The sequence below is a fragment of the Salvelinus alpinus genome, chromosome 18 (assembly GCF_045679555.1).
Source record: "Salvelinus alpinus chromosome 18, SLU_Salpinus.1, whole genome shotgun sequence".
In the NCBI taxonomy this organism is placed as follows: domain Eukaryota; kingdom Metazoa; phylum Chordata; class Actinopteri; order Salmoniformes; family Salmonidae; genus Salvelinus; species Salvelinus alpinus.
The window spans coordinates 14,683,706-14,706,436 of record NC_092103.1 but is presented as its reverse complement, the minus strand read 5'-3'; the positions used below and the strand labels follow the sequence as shown (position 1 = coordinate 14,706,436).

At 41.0% G+C, this 22,731-nt stretch overlaps 1 protein-coding gene across 2 annotated transcripts; it reads left to right on the top strand.

Moving 5' to 3' along the window:
* The first annotated feature begins 285 nt into the window (after positions 1-285).
* On the top strand, positions 286-22,660 carry LOC139543854 (ARF GTPase-activating protein GIT2-like). Of its 2 annotated transcripts, XM_071350336.1 has the most exons (20): positions 286-513; positions 1,938-2,071; positions 2,632-2,744; positions 2,947-3,052; positions 3,167-3,253; positions 3,384-3,514; positions 3,824-3,918; positions 4,007-4,052; positions 4,671-4,722; positions 4,805-4,877; positions 5,884-5,981; positions 6,117-6,228; positions 6,355-6,509; positions 10,327-10,479; positions 10,985-11,194; positions 11,411-11,500; positions 12,270-12,352; positions 12,509-12,682; positions 19,974-20,037; positions 20,321-22,660. In XM_071350336.1, exons 1-20 carry the CDS (start codon positions 453-455, stop codon positions 20,528-20,530), a joined length of 2,247 nt encoding a protein of 748 aa, XP_071206437.1. In that variant the 5' UTR covers positions 286-452; the 3' UTR covers positions 20,531-22,660. The 2 variants fall into 2 exon arrangements, with proteins under 2 accessions (XP_071206437.1, XP_071206438.1); XM_071350337.1 differs by lacking the exon at positions 11,411-11,500.
* The last annotated feature ends 71 nt before the right edge of the window (positions 22,661-22,731 follow it).

The window sequence follows — 22,731 nt, the reverse complement described above, 5'->3', positions numbered from 1 at the left end:
CATTAGGTTTACCAATATTGTCAAAATTACAGCTAATGAAAATTAAGATATAGCCAGGCCTACAATTAGCTTCAATGTACCACCATCTCCATTGTAGTCAATGTGAACATTTGACAAATATAATAGGCTATAATCACGCGGTGTATCAAAATAAATTAGTAGTACCACAATTTGAGGTAAACATATATAGAATTTTGGTGTTTGCGTTTTCAATGACAACCCAGATGCCTCTCGCTTTCTGTTGTTGACGTCAGATAACGGGAGGGATCTTGGAGAGGGGATCTTGATGATAATGAGATAGCTAGACAGTTAGCATTTTCCCTTATCAAATTCTCTGACCTCGTCGTTGTAGCTACAGTAGATACTAGCATAGTGTGTCTCATGAGTTTCGGTTGAATCGGATAGTTTAAAGGGCTTTCTCTATACAACCAGCTAGTTTGCGCGCTAAAGGGATGTCAAAGCGTCTGCGCAACAACCGAGACTTTCAGGTCTGCGCTGATTGTAGCGCCCCGGGTAAGTTAAACGATGGCTGGCTAGCCTTATGAATTTAGCAAGCAAGTTAGCTATCTTATGCTAGCAATTGTATTTCATGGAATGATAACCCAAGCCCTTTTACTCTTTGTTTGCTTGATTTTCACTTTCAATGGGATTCACATTCTTGAAACGTTAGTTCCAGCAATGCATAGCGTTGCTTGCAACTAGCTACATACTTGCTGCTATGACAATGATATCTACGTTAACAAAGAAGAATGGGGAAGTCAGCTACAGTAACCTTAGCTGTTTGTTGCTAGCTGGCAGCTCGTAGCTCTCAACTTTGTTATTGTTCCTAACTAGCTGGTTAGCTTATGGCTAGCTAGACTTTACAAGAGTCTTTCTTTTTTGTTTTAGCTTGCAAGCTAACGTTAGTTGGGGAATATCTCTTTTGTATTGTGTAAAAGTAAAGTAGTTAACTATGACATTTGTAGCTAGGGAGTTGCTGTCTGGCTGAAATCATTTAAAAAAGTATGCATGAAGAATGATTTGTACACTCAACTTGGTTTCAGAGCATTTCGTTTTATTATGTACGTAAATCCGTTTTTGGTATGATATGTTAAGTTTCGTATGGTATGTATTCATTTGTGAATGTCTTTCAGTTTCAACTATTTTGTATGATATGTTATATATTACAATCCGTATTATATGTTATGCCTTTTCAAACATAATATGTTGGGCTCCCGAGTAGCGCAGCGGTCTAAGGCACTGCATCTCAGTGCAAGACGCGTCACTACAGTCCCTGGTTCTAATACCGGCTGTAACACATCCGGCCGTGATTGGGCGGCACACAATTTGCCCAGCGGCAGCCAGGGTATGGCCGTCAATGTAAATAAGATTTTGTTCTTAACTGACTTTCCTAATTAAAAAAAAATATATATGAAATTGCCAAAGTTTTATGTAACAGATTTGCAAACATAAAATATGTTACGAATTTGCAAAACGTATGATATGTTAGAAATTTGCTAAACATATATGCTATGAATTCTAGCTAGGTTGCTAACGTTAGCGAGCTAGGGGTTAGGGTTAAGTTTAGGAGTTAGATTAATGGGTTAGGTAACATGCTAAATAGTTGAAAGTAGCTAATTAGCTAAAGTTGTCCCAGATGAGATTCGAACTTGCAACCTTTGGGTTGCTAGATGTTCGTGTTATACATCCACCCTGACCAACCAACATACTTTGATTTTTGCCTTAAGTAACCATCTGTTTTATGTAACTATGCCAAACTTAACATATCATACTAAATGGAATGTCTCGGATTTACGTGCAGAATAATATGAAATGCTCTGAGAACAGGCTGGTGCACTGGATGCATGACTCTTTTAGTAGTATGGTGTTTGTGTGTGGACTTGGAGCCTTTGTGGTAATATTGAGTCTAATCTTGTGTGTGTGTGTGTGTTTTCCAGGCCCATGTTGGGGCTCAGTGAACAGGGGTGTGCTGGTCTGTGATGAGTGCTGCAGCATCCACCGGGGTCTGGGCCGACACAGTTCCCAAGTCCGACACCTGACCCAAACACCATGGCCCCCCTCCCAGCTACAGGTGAGCACCTCACACAAATTCACACAGCAGTACTGACACAAGAACAGTCAGTGGTGTAAAGTAATTTGGTAGTACTTTAAAGTAATTTTACTTAAGTTGTTCTTTTGGGTATGTGTACTTTACTATATTATATTTTTGACACATTTTAATTCACTACATTCCTTAAGAAGATAATGCACATTTTAATCCAAACATTTTCCTTAATACCCTAAAGTACTTGTTACATTTTGAATGCTTAGCAGGACAGAAAATGGTCCAATTCACTCACTATCATGAGAACATCCCTGGTCATTGCTACTGCCTCTGATCTGGCAGACTCACTAAACACACATGCTTCGTTTGTAAATTATGTCTGAGTGTTGGGGTGTGCCCCTGGTTTGCCGTCTAGTTTGCTTCATAAAAGTTTATTTTACTCAAGTAGAATTTTACGGGGTGACTTTCACTTTTACTTGAGTCATTTTCTATTGTGGTATCTTTACTTTTACCATCGGAGAACAGTCGACTTCGTCAAATGTTGTTTTTCCTCTACAAATTGGTTTTATTGTTTGCTTCCTTTATAGATGGTTCAGACATTGTACAGCAATGGGTCCAACTCCATCTGGGAGCACTGCCTTCTGGATCCCTCATCTATCTCGAGTGGGAAACGCAAGGCCAACCCCCAGGACAGAGTCCAGTGAGTGGAACACATTTCAAACTTTTTGTTGAAGGTTAAACAATGGAACTTTCAACAATGTCACGACAAAGCATAAGCATCTAGTCTCGCCATGATCTATCACCATCAGTGTGGGACTCTCTGTTGTATTAAAGTGCCATTGGGGTGAGGTTTGTCTGGACAGTCTCAGAGGTTTCTAAGTGTGTGTCTGTTCCCTTTCCAGTCCCCATAAAACGGAGTTCATCAAGGCCAAATATCAGATGCTGGCTTATGTCCATCGGATGCCCTGTCGAGAGGATGACAGTGTCACTACGAAGGACCTCAGTAAGGTGAGAGATTGCCGCCAGAACATCCATTGAGCTCATTCATTTGCCAATTTATCAACAAAAAATAATAATATTTAACTGTTAGCTAACCAAACCTCTCTTTGGTGTTGCCTCTAGCAACTCCACTCCAGTGTTCGGACTGGGAACCTGGAGACGTGCCTGAGACTGTTGTCTTTGGGAGCCCAGGCCAACTTCTTCCACCCGGTATGTAAAAAATTGCCTGAAATGTATCAATGCATAATAGAATGATAATGAGCCTGCACATTATTACACCAGTGTCCACACAGTGTCCAGTGTCTTATTGTGTTGGGGTGGTGGCCTGTTTGTCCTTCAGGAAAAAGGAAACACTCCGCTGCATGTAGCAGCTAAGGCAGGCCAGGTGTCACAGGCAGAGTTGCTGGCTGTGTATGGGGCGGATCCCGATGCCCTAGACATGGGGGGTAAGACCCCTATTGACTACGCAAGGTAAAGCAGTCTTCATACTCTTTTATACTGCACGGGAGCAATCCATTACCCCTGATGGTTGTACAACTCTTTCACAGAGAACGGTTTATGAGGCTGCCTAGTACTAAAGTTTATTAGAAGAATCTACATGATTACAGATGTGTCAACTCACTGAATAAATTACAACTTTACCACCCTTGGCTTTATTGTAGAGCGGTCTTAAAAATAAATAGTGCTATGGTTGGCATTTACAGTAAACAGAAATTGACCTCACCGCCACTAATATTGATGTGGAGAAGACTCATGACCTTTTATTCCTGTTCCGCTCAGACAAGCAGGGCATCAGGAGCTGGCAGACAGACTGGTAGAGATCCAGTATGAACTCACTGACTGCCTGGCATTTTACCTCTGTGGGAGAAGGCCAGGTAAGAGTGCAGGGTTATAGTGAGATGGTGATTCATTGATGAATTGAACAATGATGTTTGTTCTAATCTGACTGTGTTTGCCTACTAGATCATAGAAACGGACAGCACTTCATAATTCCACAAATGGCTGACAGGTAAGAACTGAACCCAACACCATTGCTTGCTTATGGAGTTATAGAATGCTGTTCAGGCATCTTTGTGACATTTTACAAAAACCTCTTCTCAATGTCTGATAAGCCAAAATGAAATGCATCTGTGTGTATCCATCCAATGGATTAGTAACTGAGGTTAAAACATAATTCCTTTATCACACCATTGTTTATCTCCCTTTGCTTTCTTATATTGATGGAAAAGAAATGTGTAAGTATGTCAACTGTTGGCTATAATTTATTGTCTTGCATTTGCTATATAAACTGATGAGATATATATATGTTATATATATATATATATATATAACAGCACCAGTCAAAAGTTGGTTGGTTGAGAGAATGCCAAGAGTGTGCAAAGCTGTCATCAAGGCAAAGGGTGGCTACTTTGAAGAATCTCAAATATATTTTGATTTGTTTAACACTTCTTTGGTTACTACATACGATTCCATGTGTGTTATTTCATAGTTTTGATATCTTCACTATTATTCTACAATGTATAAAATACAAAAAAGAAAGAAAAACACTTGAATGAGTAGGTGTGTCCAAACTGTACACTGGTAGTGTGTGTGTAATTTATATATTATTTTTTATTTTTGTCCACAGCAGTCTGGATTTGTCAGAATTTGCAAAAGCTGCAAAGAAAAAACTCCAGTCTGTAAGTGAAATTAACTTTTTGTTTTATTATGGTCCTTTTAGACATACCAGTGATGTGATTTTACTGTGGCTTGTGATTTCAGCTCACTAACCATCAATTTGAAGAGCTTGCCATGGACGTTTATGATGAAGTGGACAGAAGAGAAACTGATGCAGGTGAACAGATACCGTGACATTTGACTGTTTGTAGTAGGATCGTTCTTGAATAGCGGTGGCATTTGGTGGCCCTTGCCTATGCAACCATAAAAAAAAACACTTCATAATGACAAATAGTTACACATCACATGTTTGTTTATTTTGAACTGTTTATCAAGGATAAAACATAATGCAAGTATTTTGTTACTGCGAAATTTTATTTAAAGTACTTAGGGTAAGCAAATTGGTTGTCACAGTAGTGACGTGGAGTTATAATGACATGTTTTGGGGATTTAGAGATCTATTATTTTGAATGCTAAAAGGTGAACAGAAGTAGTTAATATATTGTATATTTCAATAAAAAAATGGGTAATGTCTATCCCTCAGTTTTATGTCATTGGTGTTACTGTCTTGAAAATCACTCATTAAAGATCTACAAGGACCTTGAGCATTCCCTCCAGCGGCAAACTGCTATCGGGGGAGGGGTCTATATTAAAGAAAATTATTAGCTAATCACACTATCTTTTATTATGTTGTACATTTGAGGATTCCGTTGATACTTTGGTGTGTCTGAGTCCAAAGTGTCACTTGGTGTTACTCAGTTTGAATGAAGAGAAATAACAATGTGAGCAAAATTATTAATGGTATCATTTAGTGAAGGGACCTTCAATTTGGGCATCTGTGGCCTCCATTTTAAGAAAACGTTCAATAACCTAAAATGTCTCATTGGCATTATCATCGTTAGTGTTACTAGCTCCTACTGGTGGCACAATGTTATTTAAAGTAATTAAGCTGCCATATCAGTTGATTTTGAATGGAAAGACATACCCAAATACATTTAAATTATTTTTTCTTTTTTTAAATGCCATGCCCAAATGCCACTGCAATTCAAGACTGACCCAGTAGGTTTAGCAGAAATTTTGATTGCTTATAAGTGTTTGATAAAGGTATCACTAGATGTGTTTAATAGATTATTATTAACATGAAACAAATTATGTATATTTATGGTTCGTCTTTGCTGTATCAGTGTGGCTGGTGACTCAGAACCACGGCACTCTGGTAACAGACACAACTGTGGTGCCTTTTCTCCCTGTCAACCCTGAGTACTCATCCACCAGAAACCAGGCAAGTCAACTAAAAATGTAATTCAATGTTATGTCAAATTGGTGGGTCTCTTTCCCAAGCCTTTAGGTGAGTTTTATGCATTGAAGAGTCTAAACTTCCAAAACAGCTGCTTCATAATGTTGTCTTGTTTTGCAGGGCCGGCAGAAGCTAGCGAGGTTCAACGCACGTGAATTTGCAACACTCGTCATTGATATATTAACTGACGCCAAACGTCGGCAACGGGGGAACTCCTGTAAAAGTCCCAGAGGTATAGTACAGTAATCTGAAGCTACTTTACTTACATTTGGCACTTTAGAACAAAGCTCATTACTGTACCCACCATGGCATGGTTGTTGCGTGGTCCACTCCCCTGACCGTTGCTCTCTCTCCTCAGAGGACATAGAGCTCATCCTGAAGGGAATCAACAGCCGTCATGGGAGTGATAACCAGGATAATGAAGACCAGCCAGATTATGACAGTGTGGCGTCTGATGAAGATTCAGAGCGGGAACCAGCCTCTGGGAAGAATGGGAAAGATGGCAGGACCAAGGTAACACCATATTTGTCATTTTTTTAGTTTAGGTTTTCATTACCATTAACATAGTTTTGGCATAGCCATTATGTGAAACTGACACCATTTTAACTACCTTACAGATATGAAACAAAGAGATATTATCATTCAAAAAATATCAAATTCAGTTTGTTACAAAACCAACATTTTGTAAGATGTTTTAAAAATGGGTTCTATTTGCATAATTCATATAATTCACCAATACATTGCTTGGTAGTCTAATAAATATTTATAATAGTTGTAAATCACAGCTTGTACGTTGTTTGCTGTCTTCAGCCGTTCGGATGAAAGTAAACTAGCCAGGGCAATTATCACAAGTCATAACGTGGCTAGCTTATCTATTTAGCAGTGTATTTATTTGGCAAGCTAAAAACACAGAGCCTCGTAGCTAGCAAGTTGGAGGGATGGGATGTCATGTTATACAAGTGGGTGAGTGGCAGCTTCGGTGGCTAGCTACAAGTTGCAGGCGTCATTTGGTTAGCTTGCATGTGACTCGCTTTGCTGAACTTGAATGACTGTTATCCACAGTTAGTGCATATCCCTTAGTTGTGTTATGAATTTTATGTATAATAACTAAATGATGTATACATTTTAAAGTAATGATAGGACTATATCTAACAGAATGCTACCCTGTCTCTGTATAATGATGAAGAATGTTTGTCCATAAGAAAAGAGGAACTGTGGCAGACAACTTGTAACCTCTGTGAAACGGATAACAGGGAAGGAAGTCTCCCCACCCAGGGAGGGGAGAAACCTTGGGCTTGTAGTAGATTGTGTAACGGGTGGCAGGCAATGTATGAGTAGGAGAAGACTTGTGAACTATATTGTCATTGTCTGAGAGGAGGAGGGACATTTATGATGAAATGAGAGGTATATAAACCAATGTACAGGAAATGATAAGCAGAGCTCTCGTAAATAAACCTTCTGACTATTGTAGACTGGCCTCTGTCTGGTTCATTTCAACAAGAACCCTACAAATTCTTAGTAACAGACCGGGTATTATAATTGAAGTTCAGTTTATGAACATTGAGAACATAATTCTCTTAACAAGTTGTCAATCAAATGTATTGGGAATGTTTGTTTTTTTGATAGTGGGTGCGGGACCTATGTGTGCACGTCTTTTTATATTTTTTGGGCATAATACTAAAGATGTAATTTAACTGTAAAAAAGTAGGCTATAATACCTTTTAATGTGACATGAACACCACCCGGCATGATGTTTTCATCAAATCACTTCAAAAAGTAGGCTACCTGCGCATGTTCGATCCACTCCATAAGGATTCCAGCATCTAAAACAATGCACTATGCACCCGCCATTCACCTTAAAACACCAAAAGTCTAATGATGTTTGTCAATTGTCACTAGGTACACTTGTAGCCTATAATGATTGATTGATTGCGTACACTACTGTCCGAACACGTCATGGTTCCAGCTAGTCATCTCTGCCTACTCAGGCTACTTTCACCCCATATCATTTCTGACATTTGGTAGGCTATTTGTTAGCCAACTTTTCTATAATTAGACAAGCCTATATGCAGCTTCTCTTCTGTTTTTACTTGTTGCTCTAGAAGACAAAAAAAACTGAATTATAGAATGCATCAATAAGAATAATAATTAGCCTAATCTAGTTGACATCAGTAAAGTTCTCTTCCATTTCTGCTCTGAGCGAGGATGTGTAGGGACCGGGGAGAAAATACATTAGCCTAACTAAATCAGCGAAAAGATTTTCCCTGCAAAACTTTCAAATTACATGAGTTGGACCAGTTTCAAGGATATGAAAAGCTGTGAAAATGATCCAACATGGATCTGATACATTTAAGTTAGACTTGGATGCATATTTTATGTGGTTGAAATAGGCTATTGTCTCCTTTTATTTCGCTGACAAAGACTGCATGTTTGCACGGTCCCTAACTGCGCATTTTCAGTATCTCAAGATGCTGAATGAAAACATATTCCTCCACTTCTATTCCTGAGACAATTTTAAATTTGGTGTATAGTTTCACTGCAAGAAATACTATGCTGAACAAAAATATAAACGCAACATGCAACAATTTCAAAGATTTTACTGAGTTACAGTTCATATAAGGAAATCTGTCGATTTAAAAAATAAAATAAAAACTTTTAATAAAATGCCTTTAAAAAAAAAAGTAGGGGCGTGGATCAGAAAACCAGTCAATATCTGGTGTGACCACCCTTTGCCTCATGCAGCGCAACATCTCCTTCTCATAAAGTTGATTGTGGCCTGTGGAATGTTGTCCCACTCCTCTTCAATGGCTGTGTGAAGTTGCTGAATATTGGCAAGAACTGGAACATGCTGTCATACACATTGACCCAGAGCATCCCAAACATGCTCAATGGGTGACATGTCTGGTGAGAACGCAGGCCATGGAACAACTGGAACATTTTCAGCTTCCAGGAGTTGTGTACAGATCCTTGCGGCATGGGGGCGTTCATTATCATGCTGAAACATGAGGAGATTGCAGCGGATAAATTACACGACAATGGGCCTCAGGATCTCGTAACGTTATCTCTGCATTCAAATTTCCATCGATAAAATGCAATTATGTTCGTTGTCGGTAGCTTATACCTGCCCATACCATAACCCCACTGCCACCATTGGGTACTCTGTTCACAACGTTGACATCAGCAAACCCGCATGCCCACACGACGCCATTCACTTGGTCTGCAGTTGTGAGGCCGGTTGAACGTACTGCCAATTTCTCTAAAATGACGGAAGCGGTTTATATCAGAGAAATTAACATTAAATTCTCTGGCAACAGCTCTGGTGGACATTCCGGCAGTTGGCATTCCAATTGCACGCTCCCTCAACTTGAGACACTTGTGGCATTGTGTTGTGTGACAAAACTGCACATTTTAAAGTGGCCTTTTATTGTCCCCAGCACAAAGTGGTGTAATGATCATGCTGTTTAATCAGCTTCTTTATATGCCACACTTTTCAGGTGGATGGATTAGGAGAAATGCTCACTAACAGGGATGTAAATAAATGTGTGCACACAAGTTGAGAGAACTAAGCTTTTTGTGCATCTGGGAATTTCTAGGATCTTTTATTTCAGCTCGTGAAACATTGGACCAACGCTTTACATGTTGCGTGTTCAGTATATTGTTTATATTTTTGTTCAGTATATATTACACTACAGTTAGTGTCCATATTTTCAGTAACTACAGTAGGGGGAATACATTTGTATTTTTAGTTCAAGTTTTACTTCCTTCGTCAGCCAGGGCGAGTAGGCTACTATTCCTAATCGTATCAGTGCAATTTGGACTGCCAGGACCACATGCTGAAAAAGTTTGAGACGGTTTATCCCTCACTAGATTTTAGCTAATTCGTTGTTGATGTGCATACAGTAGCCGACTGAGGGAGAGAGAGCCTACCTTTTTTTGGTTGTTTGTTCAGTAGAACTGTAAAGTTCTCCAAAGTAAGATGACTCCCATGGTATTTACATACTGTATTTAAAGAAACCCATTAAGGTGTATTTTGTGGCTTTTGCAATTGCTTTTTAATGATCTAAAGTCGAGCTGTTGCTGCTCCCTGTAGTGTAAACACACAGTCCAGTTCAAAGTGAATAGCACACCTTTTGTTCAGGCCTACTGAACTCCAAACATTGGATGAATGTACGAAAACATGAAAGGCAGCATATCTATGTGATCACTTGTCTCAAAATGAGAAAAATCTGTCGTAGTCTTCCTCAAGGTGTGTATGAACAGATTGTAATGTAATGGTGCTAAATCTGCGTTTTTTAAAATCTCCATCCCACCATGCTTCCCCATCCTTCAGAGCTCAGAGTCGTCGGACTTGTCTGATGGCCCAATCACGTTACATGAGTTCATGGAGGTGAAGAGCGCCCTCACGGCCTCCGAGACCAAGATACAGCAGCTGCTCAAGGTCAACTGTCACCTGAGTGAGGAGCTCCAGTTGATGCAGAGCAAGGTACGTTTCTGACTTTGGCATTATAACAACCCACCGATCCCACAGTAAGTCTAGTAGCTTTGTGCTGATTCAGATGTTTGCAGACCCACAAGAACTGCTCCCTTGTTGTGTTGGTCTTTCTCATGTTTCTTATGTTGTCAGTGCAAATAGGTATTTGGGTATTTGGTTGAACACATTCAGATTGTAATCCAAACATGACAGGAACGTTTAGCTCATTCAAGGAAGCAGCTGGTTTGTTGTTTTCTCATGATAAGTTGAGAACAATAGTCTGGGAGTGTCCTTCGTGACCAGACCAGGGCTATTTACAGAAAAGGAAGTGAAAACACAGTGGAAGTGCAGCTGCCTGGTCATGGAGAGTCTGGATAGAGAGATTTTTCTCCATCCAAACCTTCACTGATATACTCACATCCTCCATGGTATAATCACCCTAGGTTTCACACACAGGCCTTTTTTTTAGGCTATTACACAGAAATAAAGCTGTTGTTCTGAACTCTGTCCCCTCTAGCTGAACTCCCTGCAGACTGAGAAGTCCTCCCTGAGATGGCAGACACCCGGTGGCCAGCAGCACCCCCAGGACCTCTCCGGCCGCCCCCCTCTCCCCGGAGGCCGCCCCATGTCCATGTATGAGACGGGCTCGGCCATGAGGCAGTATCCCCACAGGGGCGAGCCTCCCCGCCGTGACGACAGCCTCACCGTCCAGCCCCTCCCTACAAACGTAAGTTCAGAGGTCACACCGCTCCCTCCTGGACTGTTTTATGCCGTTCACTGTGGACAGTTGCCTTCAGAGTTTTTGGTTTGTGGTAATTATTTTTAAGCATATTTGGTTTGGTTTGTGGCAATTCAGTTTTTGTTTGTGCATTTATCCCCGCCCCCTCCTCCTGTAGGATACAGTCAACTCCCTTTATGTAAACTTGGTTTGAACCCTTTCTAGATTGGGAGGGGTCCTTTGGGGAACGCCTCGTCCTCCCTCCCTACCTTCCCCTCCTCCCTGTCCTGGTCGCGGGACGAGCGAGCTCGAAGGGTTAAGTACCGAATCTTCCCTCTGAGAGGATGGGGGCAGCTGCCCCAGGGAAGGGGTGCTATCCCCTCTGCCTTTCCACTTCCTCTCCTCCTGTACCATCTCCTCATACTCTATCCTTCAACTGCTGCTGTACCTCACTGCCTCTCCTCTCCGCATGGTATGGCTGGCTGCATGCACCACTTTGCTGCTGCTGTTCTTCACTAACCCTTATTCCCCCAGCCAGCACTGCCGTGTCGAATACCTGAAGAAACTCTCTGGTTTTCGAAATGCCAGAGCTATACATGGGTGTCTGTGTGTTTTCAAAGGCCCCGAAACACGACATGTACACTGTGGTGTTTCCATACATCCTGTCAGAAGGCTACAGGGTTGTTGATGCAGACAAGGAATACAGAATGTCATGGTTCATTGTAGTGTGAACAGTGTTTACCAGCCATAGGGGGTGGACAGCCATCTGTACTGAAGCCCTTACCCATACCACAGGAATCTTGATCTCATTGACTGCTTAATGCCACACAGAGCTGGTCCCTGGTTCAAACGTACTACCTCGTTTTCCTCTCTGCTTTGAAACCAGTCGAGGTCTGGTTTAATATGAAATGGCTTTTTATAGGTTCAGAGAGCATGATTCTGATCCGTCTGCTTCATCAAGCACGTTCAGACTGTGGTAACGTTTGTGCGGCTGTTCAAATGCTCTCTCACCAGATTCAAAGGTTGTCTGCAAACTAAACTAAGAGACAAGCATCATCTTACTTGATCATTCATCCCATTGTAGGGTTGTAGCCTGGAGGGACAGAGCCACATGCTGGAGAGTGACTATGACAACACACCAAACCACACAGGACTGGAGGAGTCCGGGTAGGACTTTTGATTTAAAACGTTATAGTAGAAAAATATTGTATATTTCTGACTTCTGTATGTAAAATGTGGAAACATTTTAGCAGTCGCTCATATACAAAGTGATCCACAAGTGAGGGAGTGCCTAACCGTAGAACCTCTCCTCTCCCCATGCAGTATGGGCAGGAACAGCAGTTGGCTCGGGGATAGCAGTACAGCAGAGCAGGGGGAGGATGAGACTGAGGCTGACTCCACCCTGCCCTGCACAGAGGACGTCATCTGTAAGACGGAGCAGATCACCAAGAATATTCAGGAGCTGCTGAGGGCCGCGCAGGAGAACAAACGTGAGAGGTAAGGTCAGGGGAACACAGAAAACTCCAATCAGCAGTTAGAGAAAAGGTCTCTTGACTTAAAGGTTTGTGTGAAACTTGCCCTATCGGTTCTAAATACGGGAAATGGTGCTGCTCATATATTGTTCCTTCACCTATCCATCTTTCAACCTTCAGTAATTGTGATATTCAGAGGATGTATCCTGTTTTTCTTTCTGTTCTTCTCCTGAGTTCGGTTTTAACTGTCCTGTATTCCCACTCTGTCCTTGTGTCTTCCTGTCTGACTTTCTTCCTCACGGTGTGGGCTAGCTCCAGGCCAGGAAGTCTAGGCCGCTTCTCTGGCTTGCTGCCCTGCTGTGAGGGGGCCGGCCGCGGACGGACTTGTCTCTACAGCCTGCTCTGACAGGGCTGCCCAGGGCTGTCTATCTACCCTGCTGCCCTGTTCTGAGAGTGCTGAGGGGGCCCCTGCTTCCTCTCTCCAGGCCCCCCCTGGCTCCTGGTACTCTGGCCTCGGTCCCTGTCTCCCAGGCACTATCACCGTCTCCTCTGTCTGTGTGCTGAGGGGCGGGGGTGTGTGTCAAACGCAGCTGGCAGGAAACAAAGAGGACGATGTCTCAGATTCCCCTTTGGAATGCCAGATACAGTGCATTCGGAAAGTATTCAGACCCCTTCCCTTTTTCCACATTTTGATACGTTGCAGCCTTATTCTAAATGTGTCAAATAAAGCATTTTCCTCATCAATGTACACACAATATCCCATAATGACAAAGTGAAAATATTGAAAAAAAATATTTTTGCACATTTATTACAAATAAAAAACAGATACCTTATTTACATACGTATTCAGACCCTTTGCTATGAGACTCGAAATTGGGCTCAGGGTCATCCTGTTTCCATTGATCATCCTTGAGATGTTTCTACAAATCATTGGAGTCCACCTGAGGTAAATTCAATTGATTGTAGAATTTAAAAAAAATGAGCTGGCGCACACCAAGAAAAATCATTTTATGTGAATGTGCTGACTAACGGCGAATAAAAATAGTCGCACACTCCATATATCAACTCCGTCATTTATTGGGTAAATCACAAACGTTTCGGCATCACTGTGCCTTCTTCATGGTCTTTATTTTTATAGTTTAAAATTCAATTGATTGGACATGATTTGGAAAGGCACTCAACTGTCTATATAAGGTCCCACAGTTGACAGCGCATGTCAGAGCAAAAACCAAGCCATGAGGTCGAAGGAATTGTCCGTAGAGCTCCGAGACAGGATTGTGTCGAGACACAGATCTGGGGAAGGGTACCAAAACAGCATTGAAGGTCCCCAAGAGTACAGTGGCCTCCATCATTCTTAAATGGAAGAAGTTTGGAACCACCAAGACTCTTCCTAGAGCTGGCCGTACGGCCAAACTGAGCAATCAAGGGAGAAGGGCCTTGGTCAGGGAGGTGACCAAGAACCCGATGGTCACTGTGACAGAACTCCAAAGTTCCTCTTTGGAGATGGGAGAACCTTCCAGAAGGACACCCATCTCTGCAGCACTCCACCAATCAGGTATTTATGGTAGTCCCCGGACGGAAGCCACTCTTCAGTAAAAGGCATACGACAGGCTGCTTTAATTTTGCCAAAAGGTACCTAAAAGACTATCAGACTATGAGAAACATTCTCTGGTCTGATTAAACTAAGATTGAACTCTTTGGCCTGATTGCCAAGCGTCACGTCTGGTGGAAACCTGGCACCATCCCTATCGTGAAGCATGGTGGAGGCAGCATTATGCTGTGGAGATGTTTTTCAGCTGCAGGGACTGGGAGACTAGTCAGGATCCAGGGAAAGATGAACAGAGCAAAGTACAGAGATCCTTGATGAAAACCTGCTCTAGAGTGCTCAGGACCTCAGACTGGGGGCGAAGGTTCACCTTCCAACAGGACAACAACCCTGAGCTCACAGCCAAGACAATGTAAGAGTGGCTTCGGGACAAGTCTCTGAATGACCTTGTGGCCCAGCCAGAGCCCGGACTTGAACCCTATCGGACATCTCTGGAGAGACCTGAAAATGGCTGTGCAGTGACGCTCCCCATCCAACCTGACAGAGCTTGAGAGGATCTGCAGAGAAGAATGGGAAAACTCCCCAGATACAGTTGTGCCAAGCTTGTATCGTCATACCCAGGAAGACTTGAGGCTGTAATCGCTGCCAAATGTGCTTCAACAAAGTACTGAGTAAAGGGTCTGAATAATTACAGTACCCGTCAAAAGTTTGGACACACCTACTCATTCAAGGGTTTTTCTTTTCTTTTTTACTATTTTCTACATTGTAGAATAATAATGAAGACATCAACTATGAAATAACAGTTATGGAACCATGTAGTAACCAAAAAAGTGTTAAGCAAATCAAAATATATTTTGTAATTTAGATTCTTAGTAGCCACTCTTTGCCTTGATGACAGGTTTGCACACTCTCTTGGCATTCTTTCAACCAGCTTTACCTGGAATGCTTAACCAACAGTCTTGAAGGAGTTCCCACATGCTAAGCACTTGTTGGCTGAGCACTTTTCCTTCACTCTGCAGGCCAACTCATCCCAAACCATCTCAATTGGATTGAGGTCGGGTGATTGTGGAGGCCAGGTCATCCAATGCAGCACCCCATCACTCTCCTTCTTGGCCAAATAGCCCTTACACAGCCTGGAGGTGTGTTGGGTCATTGTCCTGTTGAAAAACAAATGATAGTCCCACAAGGCGCAAACCAGATGGGATGGTGTATCGCTGCAGAATGCTGTGGTAGCCATGCTGGTTAAGTATGCCTTGAATTCTAAATAAATCAGTGTCACCAGCAACGCACCATCACACCACCTCCTCCATGCGTCACGGTGGGAACCACACATGTGGAGATCATCCATTCACCTACTCTGCGTCTTACAAAGACGAGGTGGTTGGAACCAAAAATCTCACATTTGGATTCATCAGACCAAAGGACAGATTTCCACCGGTCTAATGTCCATTGCTCGTGTTTCTTGGCCTAAGCAAGTCTCTTCTTCTTATTGGTGTCCTTTTAGTAGTGGTTTCTTTGCAGCAATTCGACCATGAAGGCCTGATTCACGCAGTCTCCTCTGAACAGTTGATGTTGAGATGTGTCTGTTACTTGAACTCTGTAGCATTTATTTGGCCTGAAATTTCTGAGTCTGGTAACTCTAATGAACTTATGCTACGCAGCAGAGGTAACTTTGGGTCTTCCTTTTCTGTGGCGGTCCTCATGAGAGCCAGTTTCATCATAGCGCTTGATGTTTTTTGCGACTGCGTTTCAAACGTTCAAAGTTCTTGAAATGTTCTGGATTGACTAACCTTCATGTCTTAAATGACAGTCCATCATTACTTTATCTTTGCTTATTTGAGCCGTTCTAGGCATAATCTGCACTTGGTCTTTTAGCCCTTTTTGGTATCTTCTGTATACCACCCCTACCTTGTCACAACACAGCTGATTTGGCTCAAACCCATTAAGAATGAAAGACATTTTCGTCTCTCCCGAGCCCGTACGGAAGTTGTAGCGATGAGACAAGATAGTAATTACTAGCGATTGGATACCACGAAAATTGGGGAGAAAATGGGATAAAAAAAATAAAATAATAATAATTATTTAAAAAAAAAGAATGAAAGAAATTCCTCAAATTAGCTTTTAACAAGCCACACCTGTTAATTGAAATGCATTCCAGGTTACTACCTCATCAAGCTGGTTGAGAGAATGCCAAGAGTGTTCAAAGCTTTCATCAAGGCAAAGGGTGGCTACTTTGAAGAATATAAAATATAATTTGATTTAACACTTTCTTGGTAGTACATGATTCCATTTGTTATTTCATAGTTTTGATGTCTTCAGTATTATTCTACAGTGTATAAAATAGTAAAAATAAAGAAAAACCCTGGAATGATTTGATGTGTCCAAACTTTTGACTGGTATATAAATGTGATATTTCATTTATTTTTATTTTTAATACATTTGCTAAAATTAGTAAAAACCTGTTTTTGCTTTGTCATTATGGGGTATTGTGTGTGTGGATTGAGGGGGGGACACATTTAATGAATTATGGAATAAGGCTGTAACACAATGTGGAAAAAGTCAAGGGGTCTGAATACTTTCTGAATGCACTGTACAGGCCTATGGGGCTTTTACATGTCAACACACATGCAATTCTTGATTCTTATATTTTAGTCACATATTTAGTGTTTGGGGTGGGGGTTCTGTTTTTATTAAATACAGATTCACACTGGCTATTCATTCAGTGTTTATACAATCCACTTGAATTCAAACTGTTGTCTTTAACACAAACCCTCACTATTGGCCCCCGTTTGACTAAAGCTGTGTCGTATTTGCTTAGCTTTTTCGCTTGTGTGCCAAATCCAGATGGTGACCACAGAACACTGGTGAAGAATTTCACCCTGCCAATTTGTATGCGTCCTCAGTCTACTGGGTTATAACGGAGACATTGTTATTGATTGAAATGGTGGAAAGTTATGATGCATTCCATTATCTGATTTCTAAGCCATGTGTTGGTTTCAAACAATGATTCATTGTTGATGATATTTTCAGGGCGTAACGGACTCTACTACATTATATAGTCTACGGGGGGAAATATTTGGGTACATCTTCCCATTCTAAATGAACCTATAGGGTAACTTAATTACTTTAAATCATTTTTACCATTATGATAACATTGTGCCACCAGTAGGAGTAGGAACATCATTGATGGTAACACCAATGAGAAGTTTTTTGTAAATAATTTTTAAAGGTTTGATGACCTTCCATTTCAGAAAATCCCAATTTACCAAAGTGATATTATTAATCAATTTGCTCACAATGTTATTTCCCTTCCTTTAAATTGACTAACACTAATGGACATTTTGGGTTTAGACACACCAAACGATCATTGGAATCCTCAAATTTAGACCAACTAAAAGGGTGTGTTTAGCTAATCATTTTCATTAATATAGATCCCTCCCTCTAACAGTTTGCCGCTGGAGAGAGAATGCTCAAGGTCCTTGTATAACTTTGTAATCTGTGATTTAAGGCAATAACACCAATGACAGTAAACTGAAAGACACATTGTATTAGTAAAGAAAATCTGTATTTTAATAGCCTTTGATTTTTATTGATCTATACAATATATGAAATACTTTTGTTCACTAGCATCCAATACTTTTGTTGTCTAGCATCCAAAATAGATCTCTAAATACACCAAAACATGTCATAATTAGGTTTGGGCGGTATCCAGATATAATTTCATATACCGTCCTCTCATCCCGTTATTTACGGTATTACTGGCTTAGTACACAAGGGGGTGGCAAAAAAAAACTTTGGGCGTCTTACCAGAATGCCAACAGATATAGCACAGGTAATAGTGATTTTCCATGGATGCTGCTAGCTAAATATGCTAACAAACCCAAATGGAAATAAACAAATTGCAAAGACAGGCAATCCAGGTCATAAAGTTATACATACAGTACCAGTCAAAAGTTTGGACACATCTACTCATTCAAGTGTTTTTTTTTGTTTGTTTTTTACTAGATTGTAGAATAATAGTGAAGACATCAAAACGATGAAATATCACATATGGAATCATGTAGTAACCAAAAAAGTGTTAAACAAATCAAAATATATTTTATATTTGAGATTCTTCTTCTGCCTTGATGACAGCTTTGTATACTCTTGGCATCCTCTCAACCAGCTTCATGAGGAATGCTTTTCGAACAGTCTTGAAGGAGTTCCCACGTGCTGAGCACTTGTTGGCTGCTTTTCCTTCACGCTGCAGTCCAACTCAACCCAAGCCATCTCAATTGGGTTAAGGTTGGGTGATTGAAGGCCAGGTCATCTGATGCAGCACTCCATCACTCTCCTTGGCCAAATAGCCCTTACACAGCCTGGAGGTGTGTTTTGGGTCATTGTCCTGTTGAAAAACAAATGATAGTCCCACTAAGCGCAAACCAGATGGGATGGCATGTTGCTGCAGAATGCTGTGGTAGCCATGCTGGTTAAGTGTGCCTTGAATTCTAAATAAATCACTTAGTTTCACCAACAAAGCACCTCCTCCATGCTTCATGGTGGGAACCACACATGCGGAGATCATCTGTCAAATCATACAAATTAGAAACATGATGTCCATGCATCATCTTTGCAAAAAAAATACAATTTTTTTCATTATAAGCTCATATACTTGCCGAATAGCGTTGCACTTCTGTTGTCATCTGAAAATGAAGCTATCGTCCTGCAAATGTTTTGCACTAATCTATTTTCTGAGAAGTAAAACTATACTTTCATGTCCTTGATCATTCTATTGACGCAAAAAAATCACTTGACTTTCAATATAAAACGCTACCCATGTCATTACACATCTGGACTCACCTGCTCCCTCTTTCTCCCGTTGTGCCATTTTACAAACAAACACGTGACTCGCTCAACTGTTCTGGGGAACTACGGTAAGCTTCATAATATGTGACGGGTGAAATGAAGAACGCAATCTGCTGAATCTCCTAACTTAGTGCACACGTTGACTGCAGGTATTTACTTAAAAGTAGCTACAAATATTACAATTTATAGAAAAACTTTAAATAGTTTCACCGGTATTTACATGATTGAATAATCATCTCGTGGCCACTTCCAAATACCCCGGTGTATACGGTATACCGCCCAAGCCTAGTCACTATACTTCCACACATCAGCAACCTGCTAGCCCCTATTACTTTCTACAATACTGGGGGCTGACACCGCCTGGGATCGAACCCGGGTCTGTAGTGACGCCTCAAACATTGTGATGCAGTGCCTCAGACCGCTGTGCCAGTCGGGTGACCTCTTTATTAAATAAGTTAAATAAAACAGAAAACATATTAGTCATGTTTTTGTCATTTTAAAAGTGTTTTTACAGGGTGCCAAAGTCAAGGGACAGCATTTACCACCACAATTCAAGAATTACCCATACAGTACCGGTGTTCAATTTCCTCAAATGGAGCACGTGGTTGCTATTAATGAAGACACTTCAGTATATTCTATTTTGTCTGCTCCACAGTGGACATAACCAGGGCTGCTCATTCTCTCACTTGTCCACTAACAAACCTCCACCAGGACATGGCTTGCTGATTTTGTTCTTTAAGAAGTGTCTTTATGTAGTAGGGGGATCAATGGCTTTGCAAGCTTCTGGAAACATTCCTAAGTATTCAACATATTTGTTTAACAGTCTTATTGAGAGAGAAAAACTGGGCCAGAGTTTTCTACTAACACCTATGTTGGAAAAAGGATCACTCGATTATTTGATGTTTTCTTCCTCCTCCCCCCTCAGCTTTGTACCATGCTCAGAAAGGATCCATGTGGCTGTGAGAGAGATGGCCATCCTGTTTCCAAAGGTAAGCTGGGATGACCTCTAACTGAGACACTCCTCCTTTGTATGCAAGAGCCAGAGGGTTGTTTGTTTGGTAAACATGGATGGGAAATGAATGTCCTGCATCTTAGCTCAGCTGGTGTTCTGTTGTTAGATGTTGCACTCTTTTCTTCAGGGTGGTGAGAAATGTTTATGCAATCACACACACAATGCCAGTAAATCCACTCCTTACACTGCAGTGTTAATAGGACCGTTAATGGCCTATGTTTTGCCAACAGTACCTCCTGCCTCCTCTCTCCTTTACTCAGAGGCCATGCTCAGACACAGTGCGAGGGTCTCTGCGGCTGCTCACCTCTAGTGCCAGCCGGCTCCATGGGGAGTGCCAGAAGGCCACGCCCCACAACCCTTGCCCCTCCGACATGCAGCTGGTCACGCAGCAGGTCATCCAGTGTGCCTATGACATTGCCAAGGCTGCCAAGCAACTCGTCACTGTGACAACCAAAGAAAACAGCAACTGATTGTTTTTTTTAACCCAAGGACTAACATCCCTCTTAGATATTTGATCATATATAGTATCAGTACTAATTTCAAGTTAGTGTTTATCAGTGTTACCATTGTTATTTGTATGCCACCATTTTTATTTAAAGTACTCAATTCGTCTTAGTAAATTTTCTAGTGAAGAACGTTTACAGAAAGTGTACCTTGCAAAATGTGGGTCACCCATGGGATTTGTCCATCAGTTTGTCTGTTAGGCAGGTCATCATACTCTAGCAGTATGAGTACATCTATCTGGGATTACCTCAAAAGGAAACATTCAAGTTACTAAACAGTTTTGCAACATTACACATTTTAAACAGCCTTGGATCAATTTCAGGTGACTGAACATTTGTGGTTGCTGGGAGTGCTTGTTCTTGGTGCTCTCTGCTATGCAACAAGGACAGTTGGCTGTCGAAAGCTTTCAAACAGTTCGCTTTTAACTTCTTATTCAAGGCTAAACACATTGGGATCTTGAACATAGTCAGATCCATAATTATTGGCACCCTTGATAATGAGGAACAAAAAAATACTAAAATAAATACATCTGACCATAGCACTGCCTGGAGTTTGATAAACGGCCTTGGCACTTGGATTGGATCTAGTGCCATTGTCAGATGACATACAAATAGAGCTCTTTGGCCACCAGTGGTGGGTTTGGTGTTGAAAAGTACCTCATACCTATGGTAAAATATGGTGGTGGATCTTTGATGTTATGGAACTATTTTGCTTCCACTGGTCCTGGGGCCCGTGTTAAGGTCAACAGCATCATGAACTTTACCAAGTACCAGGACATTTTAACCAAAAACCTGGTTGCCAATGCCAGGAGGCTGACACTTGGCTGCAAGTGGATCTTCCAGCAAGACAATAACCCCAAGCACTAATGAAAATCCATGAAGAAATTGTTAATTGACCACAAAATCAACATTTTCCAATGGCCATCTCATTCTCCAGACTTGAACACCAGTGGTTTAAATTGAAGAGGGCACTCCATAAGAGCACGAGGAATGGTCTAAGATCCCTCCCAACGTGTTCTCCAATCTCATAATACAGTTTAGCAAAAGGCTCAGTGTCTATCCTCACAAGGGGAGGGCGATAGACTATTGAAAACAGGGGTGCCAATAATTTTGACCTATTTTATTATTTTTGAGCCACCAATATAGCTCAGTATTTGTATTTATTTGATACAGTATTTTTTTGCTGATCTTTATCAAGGGCGCCAATAATTATGGGCCTGATTGAAACTTAGTGGAATACTGAGCCATGATGCTTCCATTACAATGTTTTCCTCAAGGTATTTTCCATGAATGCCATTTTTATGTTTCATGCCAAAGCCATAAAGGTGAGGACAACGGCCAAGTCAGTTTTCCATTGTTTAGTTTCTTTTCGTAGTTGTTTGAGTTCAAAAGGTATAGCCATACCTCCAATGTAGCCATACCTCACACGCATGCCCAGTATCAATTTTGTTTTAGTGTAGTGTGTATTTTAAGACGTTTATCCCAAAGGGATACTCAAAACAGCCAACCCAAAATCTATCATTTGTTTTGTAAAAAAGATAAAAGTATAAAAATGTACAAACCATCTATTCTTAATTCATACAACCCTTCTCTATATTCTATGTATGAATACAATCTCACACTTGACAAATTGTCAACATTTTATTTTCTTAAAATGTTTAACAGTTAAAGTTCCCTCCTATATATTCTGTGCTGTTTTAAGGCATGCAAGTTTTCATATTGGTGATGTCTTTTATACAGCATTTGGATTTCAATATATCCACAGGCAATCAGATGTGCTTGTGATCTCTCTCACTCTGTGTGTGTGTGCTAAACCCAGCCTATGTGTGTGTGTCCCATGATTTACATTGTCTTTATTGTGCTGCTAGTGGTAAAACATGTGCATCTAATAGGGTTTTAAGATGTGTTAAAAGCATTTGTCCTTTTTATATGTATTATGGGCCATACAGTCATGTGGGGGTCATGTGTTGTCCAGGGATGTGGGAGTGAGGATCAATTGTGTGCCATTGCATGTTATGAGCCAGACAACAGTAATACAGTTACTTACATTGTAAAGAACTGCCTTTTTAAAGTAATAAACTTGAATTTATAACTCGACTATTAGTTTGTTTTATATTACTCAATCTATAAATAATGAATAGGCCTACCTCAACTATTAGGCTACAGTT

What these genes read in the sequence shown, in the direction of transcription:
- LOC139543854 (XM_071350336.1), top strand. Translation starts at nt 453, where the DNA reads ATGTCAAAGCGTCTGCGCAACAACCGAGACTTTCAGGTCTGCGCTGAT. An exon ending in CTCCTGTAAAAGTCCCAGAG is followed by an intron (nt 6,229 to 6,354) that starts GTATAGTACAGT and finishes CTCTCTCCTCAG; the next exon opens with AGGACATAGAGCTCATCCTG. An exon ending in ACAGGACTGGAGGAGTCCGG is followed by an intron (nt 12,353 to 12,508) that starts GTAGGACTTTTG and finishes CTCCCCATGCAG; the next exon opens with TATGGGCAGGAACAGCAGTT.